Here is a 14,200-nt window from a genome sequence, read left to right as displayed (position 1 = left end):
TATTTTGAATGATGTTCATTGTCGTTTCTATATTTCTCTTCCAGTTCCTGCACAGGTCTCAGGCATTTTAGCCATAGGAACCACCTCCAGCTTATCAGTGAACTGGACAAAAGCAGTTGGGCAGGTTTCCTCATACYTTGTCCAGTTATACAATAACACAAATTCCTTGATAAACAACACAGAGCTGAGTAATGAGACTACACAGTTTAAATTTGAGTATTTGAAACCAGGAGTGCTTTACCGTGTTGAGGTTGTCACCAAAAGTGGACCTAAGGAGAGCAACAGAAGTGTTGTTTCTAATGCAACTTGTAAGTTTCYTAAATTTAGTGATTTTGTTTTTTTTATCTGCTTTTGGATATGCATTGGGTTTTCACATGTTTGTGACCTGATTTACTCTTCTGCTTAGTTCCTAACCCCCCCGRCTCTATCAAGGTGGACTTTCAGACCAACAGCTCCATCAGATTTAGTTGGTCCCTTCCAGCTGATATGAACCCTGACCAATACTTCATTGTGTCCACTAAAAATGGCTCTAATGTTACAACGAACAACTGGTTCCTGATGGAAAACCTTGAGTCAGGATCCAAGTACAAAGTTTCTGTAGTCACTGTTGGTGCATTGGACTACAGAAGTACAGAAGAGAGCACACAAAACTATACAAGTGAGTAAACACAAATGGCCAGTTTCATCATGCTAATTACTGTGGATAAAATGACAACAAGCTTTGTCATAAAGTTTGTGTTCGTTGTACAAACCAGATTCCAAAAAAGTTGGGACACTAAAGAAATTGCGAATAAAAACTGAATGCAATGATGTGGCGATGGCAAATGTCAATATTTTATTCGTAACAGACCATAGATGGCAGATCAAAAGTTTAATCTGAGTAAATGTAACATTTTAAAGGAAAAATATGTTGATTCAAACTTTCACCGTGTCTACAAATCCCAAAAAAGTTGGGACAAGTAGCAATAAGAGGCTGGAAAAGGGAAATTGAACATATAACAAACAGCTGAAAGACCAATTAACACTAATTAGGTCAATTGACAACATGATTGTGTATAAAAAGAGCTTCTTAGAGTGTCAGTGTCTCTCTGAAGCCAAGATTGTAAGAGGATCACCAATTCCACCATTGTTGCGCAGAAAGATAGTGCAGAAATACCAGAATGGTGTTACCCAGCGTAAAATAGAAAAGACTTTTTAGTTATCATCATCAACCGTGCATAACATCATCAAAAGATTCTGAGAATCTGGAACAATTGCTGTGCGTAATGGTCAAGGCCGTAAAACTACTGGATGCTTGTGATCTCAGGGCCCTTAAACGTCACTGCACCTCAAACAGGAATGCCACTGTCAAGGAAATAACAGCCTGGGCTCAGGAATACTTCTAGAAAGCATCGTCAGCTGCCAGCTGAAACTCTACAGTGCAAAGAGGAAGCCATTTCTAAGCAAGGTTCACAAGCTCAGCCGTTTGCACTGGGCCAGGAGTCATTTAAAATGGAGTGAGGCAAAATGGACGACTGTTCTGTGGTCAGATGAGTCACGATTTGAAGTTCTTTATGGAACACTGGGATGCCATGTCATCCGGACCAGACAGGACAAGGATAACCCAAGTTATCAACGCTCCGTTCAGAAGCTGCATCACTGATGGTATGTGGTTGCATGAGTGCTGGTGGCCTGGGCAGCTTGCATGTCTGGAAAGGCACCATTAATGCAGAGAACTATGTTCAGGTTCTAGAACAATATGCTCCCATCTAGACGTCATCTCTTTCAGGGAAGACCCTGCATTTTTCAACAAGATAATGCCAGACCACATTCTGCAGCAATCACATCATCATGGCTACGTAGGAGAAGGATCCAGGTACTGAAATGGCCAGCCTGCAGTCCAGATCTTTCACCTATAGAGAACATTTGGCGCATCATAAAGAGGAAGGTGCGACAAAGAAGGTCCAAGACGATTGAACAGTTAGAGGCCTGTATTAGACATGAATGGAGAGCATTCCTGTTTCTAAACTGGAGAAACTGGTCTCCTCTGTCCCCAGACGTCTGTAGAGTGTTGTAAGAAGAAGGGGAGACGCCACACAGTGGTAAAAATAGCCTTGTCCCAACTGTTTTGGGATTTGTTGACGCCATGAAATTTTGAAACAACATATTTTACCCTTAAAATGATACATTCTCTCAGTTTAAACTGTGATTTGTGTTCTATTGTAAATTAAATATTAGATGTTGACACCTATACATAATTGCATTCAGTTTTTATTCACAATTTGTTTAACGTCCCAACTTTTTTTGGAATCCGGTTTGTATAACTCTGAGGTTTCTAAAAGGCTGCAAGTATTTCTAAAACCACCACTTTCAATGAAAGACAACTTACTGTAGAACTCCGCTGTATAGAAATGTAGCCTTCCTGTTATCTGTTGGAGTCCARCTATTCTAGCAGACATAGGTGCTGAGCTTCAGCACAATCACTGTTGAGTTTCTTAGGCAGCTCAAGTTATTATTGTCTATTTTGTACTGGCTGGATAAACTTACACCATATTGTTGATCATCTTGACTTTCAGACGTCTCTCACCATRTAAATCTTAGGAGTTCTAACAATGTAACATGCTATGGTGAAAAATAATCAGACAATTATTATCTAATATTGACTGACATTTAGTCTRYGTGAACTTGTCTTTTACAAACAGAACCTGAAGCAGTGATCAGTCTTAATGTCACTGATATAACAACAACCTCTGTGTCTCTGAATTGGACTCAACCTGAGGGGAAAAGACTGATTTATACAGTAAAGTGGAAAAATGAAACMAAATATTTGAGTGCAAATGAGACTCGGTTGACKGTGRCTGATCTGACTCCTGGAGAGAAYTACTGTTTTAATGTCACAGCTGTGGCTGGAGACAACATAACAAAGAGTGATGAGAAAACCATTTGTCGATTTACAAGTAAGATTATGAGCCTGTTTTTATTCATCACACCTTGAGGAGTTTTGTGCTTCATCCTTTGGTTTTAAAATGTTTGCAACATATTGATTTGTCCTCACAGAGCCTGAAGTAGTCACAGAGCTCATTGTGGTTAATGTAACAACATCATCTCTATTTGTGAAATGGACCAAACCAACGGGAAGCAGCTCTTTCTATAGAGTTCAATGGGAAGGTGGAAAAATAAATGACCAAAGAAATGTGCTTGACACATTTCTGACCATTTCTAATCTGACTGCTGGTGTGCAGTATACAATTACTGTCACTGCTGTAGCTGCTGATAATGTCACTGAAGGACAGAGAAATACTACTTTGAAATACACAAGTAAGTGAGCCTAGGATAGATGGATGGATGAATCATGACGATATTAATGTGTGCTTTTATGCACCATTCAGAATTATATACATTAAATTATGTCAAGGGATATTTGTCCATCCTCCCAATCGTATCTTAACCTTTATATAGTGGGCAATAGGTGGGTTACATAAGAGGTTTGAAAAAATAAAACCGCTCCCTGTAGAACAAATGAGATTCAGTTCAATTTCACAGAGCTGACTCTTGGAGAGAGCTACTGTTTTTTGTCATAGCCATGTTTGGGAACAACGTACTAATGAGTAATGAGAAAATGATTTGTCATTTAAGAAGTAAGATTAAGAGTATGATTTTATTTAATTATCATTTCGTTTGAGGCGTTTATTACTTCTTTTCTGTTCATTGTTTAAAATGCTCATAATTTTTTGCTTCACCTTTTAGTTCTTCCTCCTATTTATTTCTTTTGCACTCACAGAGCCCGAAGTAGTCACAAATCTCAATGTGTTCAATGTAACAACATCATCACTATTTGTGAACTGGACCAAACCAATGGGAAGCAGCTCTTTCTATAAAGTTCAATGGGAAAGTGGGAAAATAAATGACCAAAGAAATGTGTCTAATACATCTCTGACCATTTCTAATATGACTGCTGGTGTGCAGTATACAATTACTGTCACTGCTGTAGCTGCTGATAATGTCACTGAAGGAGAGAGCAAGACAACTGTCTCATACACAAGTAAATAATCCTCAATCATATGTATGGATGGATGCAAGATTTTGCAGTTACAACAACAAATGTCACAAAATGTTTTTCCATCCTTTTGTTTTTTCTGAAAATTTTAAATAATTTTAAAATTACACTAACGATTCAATCAACTCTACTGCTAAATTCATATTATTCAATTCTTGTCTTACGTGACTGTTTCATATGTTTGGAGGAATCTTTTTTGCACCTGATTATTTAAAAAAAAATGTAATATACAAGTTGGATCACTCTGTTATTTGTTCTGTTAATAAAGATTATTTATCATTCAAGTCAAAAAACTTTGACTTGAATGATTTTTGACAAATGTTTTAAAACATTTGTAAAAATTTTAGACATAGTTCTTCTAAACCTTTTCCCAATGTATGATCTTGTGTTAGGTTTCCTATAATTTTCCCGCCTGTGTGATCAAACCTAAAAAAAACTTTAATAAACTTGTATCATTGTTGAATTGTTTTAACTTTTTATGGCTCCACATCAACAGAACCCAATGTGCCTTTGCTCAATATCTCCAATGAGGGATCCAATAATTCAGTCCTGGTATCGTGGACCAACCCTCCTGGAAATGTGGAGAAATATGAGCTTCTGCTAAACTGCTCCTCAGGTTTAAATAAAACAGAAGAGCTCAGTTTTTACAACACCTCCTTCAGGTTTCACGACCTGCACGCTGCAGAGCTGTGCAGTGCTGTGATGAGGTCACACAGTGGGACGTTCAGTGAACCATCTGAAATGGTTACAACTGCAACTTGTGAGTATCACTAATTATTATTCTTATTAACTTTTGTCTGTTTTGATGGGGTTTTTTTCTTTTTACGTACAATTAAAATAAGTGCAAGATGGTACTTAAAAATAATCTTTATGTAATTCTTACTAATAGTAAATACTACTACAACAAATAATAGAAATATTAATGATAGAAATAATAGTAATAGCAATACAAATTGCCTCACTGCATCTCATTAACTCTCCACTGTTGGGGGATATTTTAGCTATCTTATCAACTTCACCCTCAGACACTCCATAAATATGTTGTTAAACTCGATGTGCCACAAAAAGTACCACGTAGCCCCCAATATGTTTGGGAAAATTTTCCAAATGCACACACTATTAATTGTACATGTGATGAATTCTGTTCTTGCAGACCCAAATCCTCCTGGGGATGTTGTCAAACGGATGCAGACTACCAGTTCTATTGAACTGGAATGGGAAAAAGCACCTGATATGAAATATGCTTTCAGCTTCCACTACAATCTGACCTACAGTCACTCTCAGGAAGATGTAAAAATCCCTTCTGCCAATACAACTTACATTTTGTCTCAACTTCTGTCTGGGACTTCCTACATCATTTCTGTGACAACTGTGGGACCAATGGATTTTGAGAGTAAACCTGTTTACATCACCGTGACCACAAGTAAGAATCTTATTTTATGTATCGTTAAGTCTCCTATATCAATTACTCTCACAATGACTTGTAAAAAAAAATAAAATAACTTTCCGAAATCTGTTGCAACCACAAACTTCGGTGTATTTCATTTTATACTACAGATCAACACAGTGTAGTACAATATTAAAATTTGTATTTAGCACCCTTTATTCCTAAATAAATGTTTGTTCAGCGGGTTGCCATTAGACATTACCTACAAGTGAATAAAGATAATATTTTTGGAATATAATCTGGGTAAAAAAACAGCTCTTATGTTAGCGTGAATCAGTTACCAAAAAGCATCATATGGACCAAGAAACACAGCAGAGAGGTCCAGGGATAAAAGTGTGAAGACATTTGCAGTGGATTTAGGTTGTAATAAAACAATGCTCTGAGCTGTAAGGATCTCGAAGATGGAAAGAGGGTGTCCCAACTGTAAATCTACTGAAATAGGGCTGTAAACCTAAACTGTAAACCTAAAAGTGTATTAATCAGAGACGCAGCCATGAGGCCCATGGTAGCTTTGGAAGAGCTCCACAGATTCAAAGCTGAAGCAGGAGGATCGTTTGACACAATGGCTATTTGTTGAGGGCAAATATATGGCCTTTATGGACAAGGAGGGGATATAGAAAACATGTCAAAGAAGACGCTCTGGTCAAATGTGACCAAAATTAAAGTTTTTGACATGCATATAAACATGCAATGAAAACTGGCATTGCACATTTCTAGCATTAACAGGGAATCTACTGAGTTGATTAGAAGATGAACTGGGCTAAATACATGGCAATCCTAGATTATATGTTTTTGAGTCTGCAGATGACTTGAGATTAGACTGTAGGTCCAACCTGTTGGCTGGAAAACAACTTTAAGAAAAAGCCATTGAATGGATCCAGATCAAACCACATTTGTTTGGCACTGCAGTGTCTGGATTACCGGTAATATTTCTCACTTATTTATTAAACCATCAGGACCTTACAACGTGAAGTCTCTCAAACTTGATCCTGATGAGGAACGTATCAATTCAAGCTGGCACCAACCTGATGAGTATAAGAGCACCTATAGTTTTTTTGTCTCCTGGGAAAGCCACGATACGACTGGGAGCACCACAACTAATGGAACTTCACAAAGCATCACTGGACTGGCAGCTGGTACTAATTACAGCATCACCATCATCACCAAGACCTCTGATGAAACAGAATCTGCCACAGAAATGGTGTCCATATGCACAAGTATGCTCATAGCATTCCATATTTTATACAGTCCTATATGCATGACAATGGGTCTTGTGTGAATTTATCAGTTTTTTGTGCTTTGAATACAAAAAACAAAAATAAAGGAAATAAAAATATTGTTGCACACTTTTAACCAATAACATTTTGCTTTTTACTAATATTTATATCTACTTCATTTCGACAGATGCAAGTCCTGTGAAGAGCTTAACATGTTCTGGACCAAACTTTGGAGGTGCTGAAATTATTCTGAAATGGGACAAGCCCAATGGAAAGTTCTCTAAAGTTATGTTTACTGTAAACAAAACTTCCATTTCTTATGCGGACGGTACCGTTCACACTATTTCCAACCTTACTTACCATTCTATTTATAAGATTGAAGTAGAGACTCAGAGTTGTGGAAAACCAAGCACTCCTCAGTGGATAACATGTCAGACAGGTGTCACAAGTAAGTTTGTTTCAATTTTGTACTGAATATTTGAATAATTATCGCATGTAAATAATAGGTATAAAATTGTAAGCTTGTTTTAGGTCAGTGAAGCAGAATTAGCTCCAGTTATTTATTTATTTTTAATCTTTAGCTAATATTACTCACTATAAGTTTGATACATTGGTGTTTGATTCCTCTCTTTTAACTTTATACAGAGCCCATCATTCCATCAGAATATGGGAAGCAGGTGTCTACTAAAACCCACAAAACATTCACACTTCTTATTGACACTGGCCTGTTAGACGACTCTAAAGGACCAGTGACTCATGTTGGGGTTCTGGTAACAAGCGATGACAGTGGTAGGGTTTATTTCCTTTCTTTTTAACATCAAGATGTGCTCCTGTAATCCTGCAATAAATAGATTTGAAAAATATTACAGTGCTTATTATTCTGTGTATTTTGTTTTCTTTAAGCCAACATTCCTAATATTGAAGATTTCCTGGCAAAAACATACAATGACTGGAGATCAAATTCTGCAAAAGCATATCTTGCAACAATAATGAACTATACCAAAACAACGAGGAGAAGTTCTGTTTCCTTGGACATTGAGATAGGAAGTGGATCAAAGTGGGAAAGCTATGCTAATGATGCTCTGGATCCAAGTGGAAGTTACAGGTAAGAGAACCACACTTAAATAAAAAAGATTTCCTTTTACACGGAAATATTTGGCAACTTTACTGGCTGATAGCGTATTTTGTCAAATTGCATTGTATTTTAGTTTGCTTTATTTACCATTTGATTCCAGGAATTAGTTTTACAGGATTGTTTTATAGAGTTCATGCAGTCTTGATAATTTTAGATAATTTTTTTATTTTTCATTTTCTCTGAGTCTAGATAAGAATTGAAAAAAGTGAGTAAAGAAAATGTTTATTTAATGCTTAATCTTTTTTCATTACCAAAAACAAAAATCAGAATTACTAAAAATAAGTTATAGACTGAAAATACTCTTTATTTCTGCTAATGTATTTGAACTCTCTAGCTTGTAAGATACAATGATGAAAGTACTCAAACACTGTACTTAAGTAAAAATAAACAGACTAAAATGTACACTCTAGTAAAACGTACCATATTAACATTTAAAGTACTCGAAAGATAAGTTTATACAAGCAACTTTTCAGCAAGATATAGGGGCTAGTTTTAAGTCAATAGTTACTTAATATTTATGAAAACGTATTAGTTACTTTGGCAAATTTTTTCTTTCATTTAGAGCAAGACATTTTTAAGTGAAATAATCTACAATTAGAACAAGAACTTTTTCATCAATATTAAGGAATTGTTGACACTAAACGAGCTGCAATGTTTTGGTGAAAAGTGTGTTTGTGTGTGTGTTTGTGTTGCAATAAGACAAGTATACTTGTCTTATTTCAAGTGTGCTGAGATATTTGTACTAGAAAGTTGGACACATTAATTGTGTTTTTGTTATATTTCAATTTTTATGTACAATTATTTTAACCAAGATTGATAAGGGAAACAAAATGTCTAGTCTTCAGTGGTAGAATTATATGGAATAAAACTGTAACCTCCAAAAGTTATACCAATATGAGATCAAAGTATAAACTAAGAGCATACTGTAAAAGAAAAATGCACTGAAAACGTAACATTTTGAAATGTAGAAGTTTATTAAGAATACATGTTTTTTTTTTTTGTTTGTTTTGTTTTTGTTTTTTTTTGTCCTGCAGATATGCCGTAGTGGTTTGCACATATTTGGTTGTGGACTCAGGAAAAATTGACGCCACCAAATCAGTGTGTTCTGTATCAAATTTGTCGGTTGTGATTATTCTCAACCAAGACCCAGGTATTATTGGAAGAACCAAAATGGGACTTTAATGTGCTTATTTTAATTGTTATGTAATTTAACTGTTTTTGCTCAAGACTGACTCTGTAAACTTTGGTTTTATAAAATTACAGCCATCACCTATATTGCTGTTGGAGCAACGTTCGGAATCTTTGGAGTTCTCTTTGTCATCCTTATTGGTTTCATCATCTATTGGAGAAGGTTTTTATTCTTCATGCCAATGGAAATAAAACAATGTTATCGAATTAGATGCTCAGTGTTATTCATCTACTGTATACTGCAGGTTATCCCGTAAGGAGTCTCCCGACATCCAGATTCAGTCAATGGAGTGAGTATTTAAGATTTTGCCAAATGATTATTATTTCAAACTCAAAGTCCACAATTGTTTATGTAATTATTACATTTTCTTTATTTTCTTAGGGGGAAAGTGTAAGTATAACACATTTAAATTAATATATATGTACATATTGCTCCTTTCTGGAGATTACTTATTCTCCCCTCGGAACAATGTTGCATATATGAGCAGAAGTGTGGCCGTGAGAGTGGAGGACTTTGAAGCTTACTACAGGAAGCAGAAAGCTGACTCCAGCTGTGGCTTCGCTGAAGAATTTGAGGTGAAGCATCACAAACATTTTTAGGCATTCCTAATCTGTAAGTTTCTCTCAGTGTACCGGTACCTGACAGTTCCTCAAAGTCAGGAAACGTGTATTTTATTTCTCACCAAAATGTGTAAATCATTATGTTATATTTTTACTGTTCTGAATGTTTCTAAATTACCTTAATCCACACACACTCTACATAGACAGACAGACAGACAGACAGACAGACAGACAGACAGACAGACAGACAGACAGACAGACAGACAGACAGACAGACAGACAGACAGACAGAACAAAGTCCAACACTACATCTCACCTGGTAGAAAGACTGACAAGAGAACATCACTGATTCTGGGGAAACTGTTTGCATGGAGCTGATAATGTTTTGGTTTTTCCCTTTTTTTTTTTTAGTACACTTTTTACCATTAAAGCTATTCTGCTTTGTGCAGTTATGCTTTTAAATATAAGATACAACATTTGTGCATGGCCCAGATTGATGAAAAACAGTGGAACATGCATCAAAGACAGCAAAACACACAAGTTGTTGGAATGAATAAGAGAAGAATGAAGTGTTTTCAACTCACTCAAGTTAATGTAAAATTGTTGTGCAAGAATATATCAATAATCTGCTTGTTTTCCATTAATACTTGTCTATAAATACATTTGACACTGGACACTGGAAGTTTGTGTGGCTTTATGAAGTCACACAAACTTCATATGTGTGACTTAATAAAGTCACACATATGAAGCAATTTATAGTTTTAAAGTAACTGTTTTTTAAATTCTTCTTCTTCTTCTTCTTCTTCTTCTTCTTCTTCGTCTTATTATTATTATTATTATTATTATTATTATTATTATTATTATTATTATTATTATTATTATTTCTTCTGTAACCACAAGTTAATCTACCAAACTGATTTTTAAAGGACCTGAAGCCTGTTGGTACCGCTCAAGCCAAACTGCATGCACTGGCTCTGGAGAACAAGCCTAAAAATCGCTACAACAATGTGCTTCCTTGTAAGTCACCTTAAATTTTCCTTTGTTATTCAAAAAACGAATCCTCATTCTTCAAACCATAATATGTTAACTGTAACACATGGAATGCCACACTGTTTCTGCTTGCAATGAGCGTTTTTACCATCTAACACTTTAATTTTAACTCATAAATGAATCATTCATACTTCATTTACATACTTATTCATCTCCTAGATGACTCCTCGAGAGTGAAACTCTCTGTTGTCCACGGAAGTCCAAATGAAGATTACATCAATGCTAACTACATGCCGGTGTGTACTGACATTATTTGCTTTTGGTCATTTCACTTTAAAGCATCCTATGATCACATTATAACTCACTTCATTTGTTTCCTGGGTTTACTTTGAACCAAATCTACATTAATTTCCCATTTGAGAATCTTTGTGAAAACTTTACTTTATGGATGTTTAATACTGAGTTGTTTTTCTTGTTTTGTTTTTTTTGCACATTAGGGTTACCTTTCCAGGAAGGAGTTCATCGCAGCTCAGGGACCTTTACCTGCAACAGTCAACGAGTTCTGGAGGATGATCTGGGAGAAGAACGTCCAGACTCTGGTCATGCTAACACGCTGTAATGAACAAGGAAGAGTGAGTATGAACATAAAGAAATACTTTGTGTCATACCTGTTACTGATCCATGAGCAGCGGGTTCATCGATGCAGTCAGAAAGCTTTTATAGAGACAAAAGCTTTATTGAAAGCACATGGAGCCCCTAGGAGGGCATGGGGATTTTTATTTTTCTCCTGCGTTACCTTGAAAAAGTATTGCATTCCTTCCCAATAAATTAGCAAATACACCCTTGTTCTTTTTTGTATATATAGTGATAAGAAAAGTCAATTTAAAATTGCACGTATGTACAATACATGATTCTACATTTGTAACTCTTTGGTACAGAAACTGGTTGAAAATCAGTCAACATGAACTGCATGTTTGTTTGTTGGTGTAAGGTGCAGATGGGACTGCATATGAAAACAGCACTTACAGAGCGGATACACAGGGGACTAGGAAATAAATCTTAACACTAGGGAATGATGGACACAAGAAATAATCTGGAATCCTAAGAAAGGCCTAAACTAAACAAGACTAGTCTAATCAAAATAAGAAACTAACAGAATAATAATAAAACTGAAATCAAAACGAACTTCAAACAACTCAATAACCCGGGATCCTAACAATGGGAAGCCTGTTGTACTTTTGTATTTTGCACACACTTTTCTGGTGCATTTGTATCCTAAAGAAAAGATCTAAAACTTCAGATATTACTCCAATTAGATATTTATATCCCTGGGAAAACCATAAAAAAAAACTTATATTGTAGCAGAAAGACCTTCAGTATTCAAGATGTCGCATGAACTGACTCGTACATTATAGCGAGAGAATACAAAATCTATTGTGGGAAACCTATGTGAATGCAATAATTTTGCGAGGGAGTCCAATAGAAAAAAAATTCCCCCATGTCCCATATAAGGCTCCATAAAAGAAACATTTGCACTAAGAAAAATGAATACCTTTTTCCATCTAATTAACCTGAATAACAACCAGAGTTAAAAACCTATATTTTCTCACACTACAGTTTACCATTCTTAATAAAGGATGACTCTAAATGACTATGAATATGCATTTTTAAAAAATGGTTGAAGCAGAACAGGAACATTTTTGCTTCACTGTGTGTTTACCAAAGTAAGCATATCTAAATGCAGCATGTATAAGTCCAGGGACATCTATGAAATAAAAATCAGCTGCAGTATAATATAACAAAGATCAAACTTTCTGAATAAGACATAAACTGAAGGCAAATGAATTATTTTTCAGGTTAAATGTGAGCAGTACTGGGGTCCTGGCACCAAATACTATGAAGACATCATTGTGACAACAACCTCTGAAATCCAACTCGAAGACTGGACCATCAGGGATTTTGACATAAAAAATGTAACTTTATGTTGAAACACACACACACACACACACGCACGCACGCACGCACACACACACACACACACACACACACACACACACACGCACACACACACACACATGAACTCACAGAATGTCAGTAATTACATGGTTGTTTTACTAACACTATGCAACAAAAAGCATGCATAAAGTGTGCTTTGCAGACGATTTGTCATTCTGAGTTCTGAGTCAAGGGTTTTTGATGTGCCCTGTCTTGATTATTCATCTTCCTGTAACTTGCCTCTTCATCGCTGACCTCTTTCTACCTCAGGTGAAAACAACAGAAGTCCGCTCAGTCCGCCACTTCCATTTCACAGCCTGGCCGGATCACGGCGTTCCAGAAACCACAGAGCTTCTGATCAGCTTCAGACATCTGGTCAGAGAGCACATGAACCAGTATTCCAGAAACTCCCCCACAGTGGTTCACTGCAGGTTGGACACAACACCCCGACAGCTTTACAAATGTTTTCATTTGGTTGGAAGTGTACAAAATAACCTGTCGTCTCCTGTCATTTTCCGCCTGTCTCTTTTTGATATTTGCGCTCAGTGCTGGAGTCGGGCGCACAGGCACCTTCATAGCCATTGATCGCTTGATCTTCCAGATCGAAAGGGAAAACATTGTAGATGTGTACGGCATTGTTCATGATCTGCGAATGCACAGGCCCCTCATGGTGCAGACGGAGGTAGGAAGACCACACATCTACTCTGCTCTGTTTTTTGGGGTTTTATTTTACAGCGTTTCACATCACAAACACTTTCTGATTTTTATTTTTGTTTTATTGCTGCAGGACCAGTATGTCTTCCTAAACCAGTGTGCCTTGGACATCATCCGGGCGAGAACAGGGAACAATGTGGATCTAATCTACCAGAACACAGCTGCCATCTCAATTTATGAAAACGTAGAACCCAAAAGGAGATATTAGTCTGCTTTTTCATTTCTTTACATCTCTCCCTCTCTTTTTGGGTGAGAAATAACTGAGCAAACAAGTTTAAAGGGAATACGTTTGTTAGAAACATCAACCTTTAAGGGTTTAATCCTCTTTTTTATATTTATTTGTTTAAAAAAAATAGAGGAAACGGCATTTTTTTATGCTTCTGCCTTAAATTCTCATACCTGCATATTCTTTGCACTGCACACTTATTATAAAGTTGCTTTCTACTGTATATGACTCACTGATTTTTATTTTTGCTCAGGTAGTTTTATTGTATACTGTTTTGGTATTTTTAAATACACTTTTAAATCGAACTGTACAAAACAAAAGCTAGTGGTATGTGCCTTAAAAACAGCATTCATGCGTTTACACCAGTAGAGGGCACACTTGTCTTTTTTTCCTAGTTATTAAACAGGGATCATGTGATATTTTAAAGGAACTTTAAGTTATTCTCTCCTTGCCTGACAAACTGTAAGCCAATATGAACTGTGCAATGTGATTTAATGAAGGAGTTTATTTGTTTTGGTCTCTTTTTCATTATTATTTATATGCACTGCAATGTGACGAATGCACTGGATGCATTTATGCATTTGTCCCACACTGTCCACTTTAAACATTAGATGTGTTTCTTTTCAAGTAATTTATGTTAAATTCTGGCCAGTGGTTCTTGAAATGGAATATCTATCTTATTCCTCACTTC

At 36.2% G+C, this 14,200-nt stretch overlaps 1 protein-coding gene across 6 annotated transcripts in view; it reads left to right on the top strand.

Annotated features, from left to right (window-relative positions):
- Positions 1–13,994, top strand: part of LOC103466166 (protein tyrosine phosphatase receptor type J) — a 50,250-nt gene extending 36,256 nt beyond the window's left edge. For all 6 annotated transcript variants that reach the window (XM_008411568.2, XM_008411566.2, XM_008411564.2 and 3 more), the window contains 20 exons: positions 45–308; positions 407–658; positions 4,533–4,796; positions 5,190–5,459; positions 6,440–6,700; positions 6,888–7,148; positions 7,346–7,489; positions 7,604–7,805; positions 8,870–8,985; positions 9,099–9,186; positions 9,269–9,313; positions 9,406–9,414; positions 9,512–9,599; positions 10,511–10,601; positions 10,794–10,870; positions 11,072–11,206; positions 12,431–12,547; positions 12,840–13,000; positions 13,116–13,251; positions 13,357–13,994. In XM_008411568.2, coding sequence (XP_008409790.1) covers positions 45–308; positions 407–658; positions 4,533–4,796; positions 5,190–5,459; positions 6,440–6,700; positions 6,888–7,148; positions 7,346–7,489; positions 7,604–7,805; positions 8,870–8,985; positions 9,099–9,186; positions 9,269–9,313; positions 9,406–9,414; positions 9,512–9,599; positions 10,511–10,601; positions 10,794–10,870; positions 11,072–11,206; positions 12,431–12,547; positions 12,840–13,000; positions 13,116–13,251; positions 13,357–13,491 — 3,116 coding nt within the window. In that variant the 3' untranslated portion in view covers positions 13,492–13,994. The remainder of the gene's footprint in view (positions 1–44; positions 309–406; positions 659–4,532; positions 4,797–5,189; positions 5,460–6,439; positions 6,701–6,887; positions 7,149–7,345; positions 7,490–7,603; positions 7,806–8,869; positions 8,986–9,098; positions 9,187–9,268; positions 9,314–9,405; positions 9,415–9,511; positions 9,600–10,510; positions 10,602–10,793; positions 10,871–11,071; positions 11,207–12,430; positions 12,548–12,839; positions 13,001–13,115; positions 13,252–13,356) is intronic.
- Positions 13,995–14,200: the final 206 nt, after the last annotated feature.

The sequence above is a fragment of the Poecilia reticulata genome, linkage group LG6 (assembly GCF_000633615.1).
Source record: "Poecilia reticulata strain Guanapo linkage group LG6, Guppy_female_1.0+MT, whole genome shotgun sequence".
Lineage (NCBI taxonomy): Eukaryota > Metazoa > Chordata > Actinopteri > Cyprinodontiformes > Poeciliidae > Poecilia > Poecilia reticulata.
Note: the sequence above shows the minus strand (reverse complement) of the source record. Positions and strands in the feature narration are given on the sequence as shown.